The sequence below is a fragment of the Protomyctophum parallelum genome (assembly GCF_964188405.1).
Source record: "Protomyctophum parallelum genome assembly, chromosome: 4".
Taxonomy (NCBI): domain Eukaryota; kingdom Metazoa; phylum Chordata; class Actinopteri; order Myctophiformes; family Myctophidae; genus Protomyctophum; species Protomyctophum parallelum.
Window position 1 is genome coordinate 18,316,510 of NC_139700.1, and position 8,014 is coordinate 18,324,523.

Below are 8,014 nucleotides of genomic sequence, written 5' to 3' on the forward strand. Positions count from 1 at the left end.
CCAACACACAGAGATGAAGGGTGTTCAATAGCACTGATTCATTCATCAAACCAACACACAGAGATGAAGGGTGTTCAATAGCACTGATTCATTCATCAAACCAACACACAGAGATGAAGGGTGTTCAATAGCACTGATTCATTCATCATTAACCAACACACAGAGATGAAGGGTGTTCAATAGCACTGATTCATTCATCATTAACCAACACACACAGATGAAGGGTGTTCAATAGCACTGATTCATTCATCAAACCAACACACAGAGATGAAGGGTGTTCAATAGCACTGATTCATTCATCATTAACCAACACACACAGATGAAGGGTGTTCAATAGCACTGATTCATTCATCAAACCAACACACAGAGATGAAGGGTGTTCAATAGCACTGATTCATTCATCAAACCAACACACAGAGATGAAGGGTGTTCAATAGCACTGATTCATTCATCAAACCAACACACAGAGATGAAGGGTGTTCAATAGCACTGATTCATTCATCAAACCAACACACAGAGATGAAGGGTGTTCAATAGCACTGATTCATTCATCATTAACCAACACACACAGATGAAGGGTGTTCAATAGCACTGATTCATTCATCAAACCAACACACAGAGATGAAGGGTGTTCAATAGCACTGATTCATTCATCAAACCAACACACAGAGATGAAGGGTGTTCAATAGCACTGATTCATTCATCAAACCAACACACAGAGATGAAGGGTGTTCAATAGCACTGATTCATTCATCAAACCAACACACAGAGATGAAGGGTGTTCAATAGCACTGATTCATTCATCAAACCAACACACAGAGATGAAGGGTGTTCAATAGCACTGATTCATTCATCATTAACCAACACACACAGATGAAGGGTGTTCAATAGCACTGATTCATTCATCAAACCAACACACAGAGATGAAGGGTGTTCAATAGCACTGATTCATTCATCAAACCAACACACACAGATGAAGGGTGTTCAATAGCACTGATTCATTCATCAAACCAACACACAGAGATGAAGGGTGTTCAATAGCACTGATTCATTCATCATTAACCAACACACACAGATGAAGGGTGTTCAATAGCACTGATTCATTCATCATTAACCAACACACAGAGATGAAGGGTGTTCAATAGCACTGATTCATTCATCATTAACCAACACACACAGATGAAGGGTGTTCAATAGCACTGATTCATTCATCATTAACCAACACACAGAGATGAAGGGTGTTCAATAGCACTGATTCATTCATCATTAACCAACACACAGAGATGAAGGGTGTTCAATAGCACTGATTCATTCATCATTAACCAACACACAGAGATGAAGGGTGTTCAATAGCACTGATTCATTCATCAAACCAACACACAGAGATGAAGGGTGTTCAATAGCACTGATAACCAACACACAGAGATAACCAACCACAGAGATGAAGGGTGTTCAATAGCACTGATTCATTCATCAAAAACCTCAAAAATTAAGTTAGGTGGTTTCCTCCCGACAGCAAGCAACGAATATAATTGTAATATTAAGATAATCAATAAACAATCTGTGTTTTCTCATTTCAAGAAGACACTTTAATCCATTTCAAGACTACATTACCCTGTGTGTGTTTTTTTCCTCTCTTCTTCACATGCCTTAGAATTTGGCCATGTTCCTGAGCATGCTGGTGGCGTGGATGATCCCAGATGTACCACGCTCCTTGCGCGAACAGCTGAAGAAAGAGAACCTTCTCCTGATGGAGTATCTGCTGAGCACCGAGCAGGAGAAGAACTCCCCGAAGAGAGCCTCTAGATGCTACCAACCAAACCTCGCCAACATCAGCATCCTGATAGAGTCACCACTGGAGGCTGAGGGAGAGGAGATAATTTGCGAGGAACGGGAGGAGGAGGAGGTGGAGGAGGAGGAGGAGGAGGAGAAGCAAGTAGAGCAGGAGCTGGAGGAGGTGGCGATCGATCTGGACAAACCCAGCAGGAGCAGCGACAGCTACCCAGAGCTCAGGTTGTCAACCGAAGAAGGTGGAAACCAAGGAGGAATAGAAGATGATGGAGGAGTTGGTGGAGGAGGACGAGGAGATGCAGAAACACATGAAGAAAAAGAGGAAGACAAAGAACAAGTGAATGTAGAAGTTGATGGTGGTGATAAAGAGATGGAAGGAAAAGAGGGTAAAGAAGGAGATGGAGATGAAAGGAAAGAAGTGAAGGAAGTTGAAGTGAAGACACATGCAGAGGACCATGTTTTTGAAGTGAAGACAGATGCAGAGGAACATGTTTTTGAAGTGAAGACAGATGCAGAGGAACATGTTTTTGAATTGAAGACAGATGCAGAGGAACATGTTTTTGAATTGAAGACAGATGCAGAGGAACATGTTTTTCAAGTGAAGACAGATGCAGAGGAACGTGTTTTTCAAGTGAAGGCAGATGCAGAGGAAGTGAATGTGCACGAAGAGGTCAGGGAAGAGGAACATGTTGATATTAATCTAGACGACCTCATGGCAGAGCTGGGACTGTTAGGTGAGAAGAGACTGCTGTGTGATTCCGTCTCAGTGTTTTCTTCTCTTATTGAAACTATTTTCTATAGATTTCAAACATTAACTTGATTGATTAATTGATTGATTGATTGATTAACTTAACTTAACTTAACTTTTATTTTGTTTGTCTCTCCCCATAATATTATAGATGAGGAACCCTCATCAGACAAAGCAGGAGATGTGGAGTTGCCCTGTTCAGTTTCCAAGCAGTCACTCCATGATCCCCCATCAAAGCGAGGCTCATCCCACAGCATCACTGGCTCTGCTGCAGCGAGTACGGCCTCTGAACCCAGGCTCTTCAAGCTAATAGATCCTCCACCTAGAGAGCCAGGCTCTAGGCACAAGGCCCGCTGCTCCACCTTGCCTTCTCAGCAGAGAGGCGTTGAACCTTGCTACAGCCTGCCACGCCCAAGACAGTCCACCAGCCTCAACAAGCTCCAGCAGATGGCCGCATACACTCCTCTTGTTCCTTTGGTTCTCCAGGGCCCACGTGGTCCAGCAGCGGTCTCATCGCACCCCCTCTCCCCTCCACACAAACCCGAACACACACCAGGGTCGCCCACATCCCCACATGCAGAGGACCATGTTTTTGAAGTGAAGACAGATGCAGAGGAACATGTTTTTGAAGTGAAGACACATGCAGAGGACCATGTTTTTGAAGTGAAGACAGATGCAGAGAACCATGTTTTTGAAGTGAAGACAGATGCAGAGGAACATGTTGTGGAAGTGAAGACACATGCAGAGGACCATGTTTTTGAAGTGAAGACAGATGCAGAGGACCATATTTTTGAAGTGAAGACAGATGCAGAGGACCATGTTTTTGAAGTAAAAACTGATGCAGAGGACCATGTTTTTGAAGTGAAGACAGATGCAGAGGACCATGTTTTTCAAGTGAAGACAGATGCAGAGGACCATGTTTTTCAAGTGAAGACAGATGCAGAGGACCATGTTTTTCAAGTGAAGACAGATGCAGAGGAACATGTTTTTCAAGTGAAGGCAGATGCAGAGGAAGTGAATGTGCACGAAGAGGTCAGGGAAGAGGAATATGTTGATATTAATCTAGACGACCTCATGGCAGAGCTGGGACTGTTAGGTGAGAAGAGACTGCTGTGTGATTCCGTCTCAGTGTTTCTTCTCTTATCGAAACTATTTTCTATAGATTTCAAACGTTTGTTGATTAACTTGATTGATTGATTGATTGATTGATTGATTGATTGATTTGACTTGACTTGACTTGACTTGACTTGACTTGACTTGACTTACCGTAACTTAACTTTTATTTTGTTTGTCTCTCCCCATAATATTATAGATGAGGAACTCTCATCAGACAAAGCAGGAGATGTGGAGTTGCCCCGTTCAGTTTCCAAGCAGTCACTCCATGATCCCCCATCTAAGCGAGGCTCATCCCACAGCATCACTGGCTCTGCTGCAGCGAGTACGGCCTCTGAACCCAGGCTCTTCAAGCTAATAGATCCTCCACCTAGAGAGCCGGGCTCTAGGCACAAGGCCCGCTGCTCCACCTTGCCTTCTCAGCAGAGAGGCGTTGAACCTTGCTACAGCCTGCCACGCCCAAGACAGTCCACCAGCCTCAACAAGCTCCAGCAGATGGCCGCATACACTCCTCTGGTTCCTTTGGTTCTCCAGGGCCCACGTGGTCCAGCAGCGGTCTCATCGCACCCCCTCTCCCCTCCACACACACCCGAACAAACACCAGGGTCGCCCACATCCCCACCGCAAGTACAGACCCCACCTGCCAACCCCGAGACCCCCCAGCCCAAAGCCCCATCGCCCAGTGAACTCTTCATGCTGAAAGGTCCTCCGCCCCAAGTTTCGCGCTCGAGGGCCAAAGGCCGGTGTTCCACCTTGCCGGCCCGTCAGAGAGCACCTGACACTGGGGAGAGCTTTGCCAAGCCCAGCCACTCGGCCAGCTTTACCAAGCTGGGAGAACGTGTTCCCCCTTCCCCTAGTGAACTGCATCGTGACACCCCAGTGTGAGGAGAGGGAGAGGGGCCAGGGAGGAGTTTAAGGAGAGCGGACACATGGAGGAGTTTACAGCTGAGCTTCCACCCTTCTGTGTGCCTCGAAGCTTCACATCTCCCCCGCCTTCAATCCTGATGTATACTTAGCTGTGTGCAAATAAGTATAAATTAGGCTTCACTCTCTCTATATGCAATATCTGGAGTAAAGTACATTTAAAGAGACCAACACCAACCAGATAAACTGAACCACAACAACTGAACTGTCTTTTTACCCTCCTTATCTTACTGGATACAATCCTGGAGTGATTGTTACAATGACTGAACTTCAGGATCTGTTTTTCTTTATGATAGGAAAGTCATAGAACCTTTTGTTCTTTTAACTTTTACTAGACCATTTGATGGTTTAGCGTCGACCTTCCGAATAAGGAGAGTGGTGGACAATTCAGAGCGCCAGTGCCGGGTTCTGGAACTCTCTTAGCCACGCCTGAAGGAAATATTATTGTGACTCACACACTTTCTACTGGATTTGTTTTATTTAAATGTCTTTGTTTATGTTGTTGTTATTTACCCACAGCCACACACACAGCCCTAGCCACAGTTTCTTTGCTAGAAATGGTCTCTCACGTGCAGCACTGCTGCCACGTACCCTAGCACTCCCCTCTGTATTCTATTCAGCATAACTAGTATCAATTGAAACAGTTTAGCTTGTAGATTTACTATTCATAATTAGTGTTTTGATATTATAATAAATACTTTCTGTTCATAAGAAAAGTATAATACAATTAACTAATTTGTATAGCTTCTTTACCTCATACATATACAAGCATGTACACACATTACAGTTACAACGACAGAGGCACACACACACACACACACACACACACACACACACACACACACACACACACACACACACACACACACACACACACACACACACACACACACACACTATACATTTGACTTGAAACCAGACAAGAAAAGGGCAGGAGGATGGTGATTCACTAGCCCTGGTCCAGTGCTTATAGCGAGTCTCTCTCTAATGCTGGACCAGGGCTAGTGATTGACCGGCACAGTGACTATGTTGACTCTGCTGCCACCTGCTGATGAATAGGTGGAACAATGCAAAATGACTCCCGGCTGATATAGTGTTGCTGTATTTGTATATATATTTTTTTAATGGAAAACGACAACAGTTATTAAACAGATTTTACACAGATGGGCATATCATTTTATTGTACTGTACAGTAGCACCCCCCATTCTCCCTCTGTGTGTGTGTGTGTGTGTGTGTGTGTGTGTGTGTGTGTGTGTGTGTGTGTGTGTGTGTGTGTGTGTGTGTGTGTGTCACAGTGTGTGTGTGTGTGTGTGTGTGTGTGTTCGTGTGTGTGTGTGTGCGCGCGCGTGTGTGTGTGTGCGCATATAGTACGTGCAGTTGTTGGTTCTTCTCTCTTCTGCCCTTTTTGTGTGAGTTCTATCCACTACCTGCATTTGCCCCTCCTGTCCTGGCCCCACTAGTGAAAGGGTCCTTTGTTGGTCACCAGCATTCCAGGGAATTCTTCCAGGTGAGGGCAGAGCTTGAAAACTATTCAGTACTCAGATAACTGCTGCAACTAAGCTCAGGCAGCAGTCTTAAAACAAAACCCATGTTTTGTCCCCTGCTGAACGGAAGAGAAGAGGACTGCAATGTGAGAGTGTGATCACATAATAGGATAGAAAAACGATAACAAGTGAGCGGGAGAAAAGAAGCCTACAACCTCTTCCCAGTGAGTGACCATGCTGTCCACACGTCATATACACAGTACACACGCACACGCATGCTCATAAATACATAATTATGCACGTGAAGACCCTCCAGAAAAACACGGGCAAAACTTCTTGATTATGGTTGCCAGTGACATTGTGGGAAGTTGCAAAATATGCGGAACATTTTGCAATATTATGCTGTGAAATGTGGGAAGTTGCGATATCTGTAGGTTTGTGTGATTATGTGCCCTTTAAAGTATAGCCTATTCCTATTGACTCCTACGCCATTTGGCTGATGGGGTCATGCCTATGTTCCCTCAGCCCTATGTTCCCTCAGCCCTAGTATGTTCTCCCATTTCAAAACAGACCCTATGTTCCCTCAGCCCTATGTTCCCTCAATCCGATAAGTGCAAGTGTAATAAATGTAATAGTGTAATAAGTATATTAGTGTAATAGTGTAATAAGTATAATAGTGTAATAAGAGTAATACAGACAGCATTTCTTTCCCAATGAAATTGCCACTATTGCACTATTTCCCCCCAAAACAGCTCGTCTCGTCAGTTGCAGTCCGAGAAAGGGACCATTAGCTGAAAAGGTGAATGCATGGGTGTGCAGTGCAGTACACTTCATATTAGGTTATTGCAGATGGCCTTTCAGAGGACAGTGTTACTTGGGGACATGAGGAGACAGGAAGTTCTACAGGCTAAACTAGTTTTGTTTGTCAACGTAGCTTAAATAGTTGGTGTCAGTCCATTAAGGTTTGGTACATGATGAGTCACTCATGAAGGCCATGTGAAGTAGCCATTCTGTCTGTGTGTGCCTTTAACCCATTAGATGGGCGGGGTTCACCTGTGTGTCACAAGGATTGACATATGGGAACACAGGTGCAACAAGCCAGATGATGGTTTGGAAGGTAGGCAGGCAAAGAGATCACACGTTTTTACCATATCATTTTATTCTTGCATAAAGAAAACTGCTGTAATATACATAATGTGTTTAATAAATGGGAACCTCACCCAACAGCAGTCAATGCCTGCAGGACATTATATTATATACGCATCAAAAACGGTTTTTGTATGCATGTGCCCAGCCGAGTGGCAAAGTATAGTTTGAGCTTGCCACTACACCACGTCAGGATTTAAAGGAATGCAGTGTCACAATAGTAGTTTGATTAGGGTGCTCAACCTTGATCAGAGCTGAGGAGGAGGTCTGTGGATCAAGGGTTACCATGAATTATGCTTGTTGAGTGTTATTATGATTTAGTTGTTATTGTAATTTGACACTTTGAAACACTTTCTCTCAACTGACAAAAAAAACTATTTACTTGTCCAGTTCTGCCCTCTTTAACAATTATGTCATGCCATGTTCTTTTCCACTGTGGTCATACAGTTGACTTGACTCACACATACCATGACAAATGTGGTACCGATATAGCATACAATACCACAAATCTACTGCAACATATTAATGAGCATGTCATCCTGAAACTATATATTTAAGATTGTGTGTATTAAAAAATATATGGACATATGAACAACGTTCACTGGAGTTCACTGTGTTGTTGTGGAGCATTAAGCTATAACAAAGTAGATAGACTAGACCCCAGTAGTGTCATTGCTGTAACTTGGTATCTGTAATGTGTTCTGTTGCTGCAGGGTGAACTACTGTATGGGTAGCATTATAGTATAATTGATTCCTTACAGCCCCCTGTTCTGTTTTGGAATGAGGGGACATAGGGCTGAGGGAACA

General features: G+C 43.9%; 1 protein-coding gene across 1 annotated transcript in view; it reads left to right on the plus strand.

Annotated features, from left to right (window-relative positions):
* The window catches only part of ano2a (anoctamin 2a), a gene marked incomplete at both ends in the record, with an annotated part of 37,930 nt that extends 33,393 nt beyond the window's left edge, over nt 1-4,537 (plus strand). The window contains 3 exons of the mRNA XM_083762708.1: nt 1,655-2,525; nt 2,691-3,635; nt 3,852-4,537. Coding sequence (XP_083618834.1) covers nt 1,655-2,525; nt 2,691-3,635; nt 3,852-4,537 — 2,502 coding nt within the window. The remainder of the gene's footprint in view (nt 1-1,654; nt 2,526-2,690; nt 3,636-3,851) is intronic.
* Between the last annotated feature and the right edge of the window lie 3,477 nt (nt 4,538-8,014).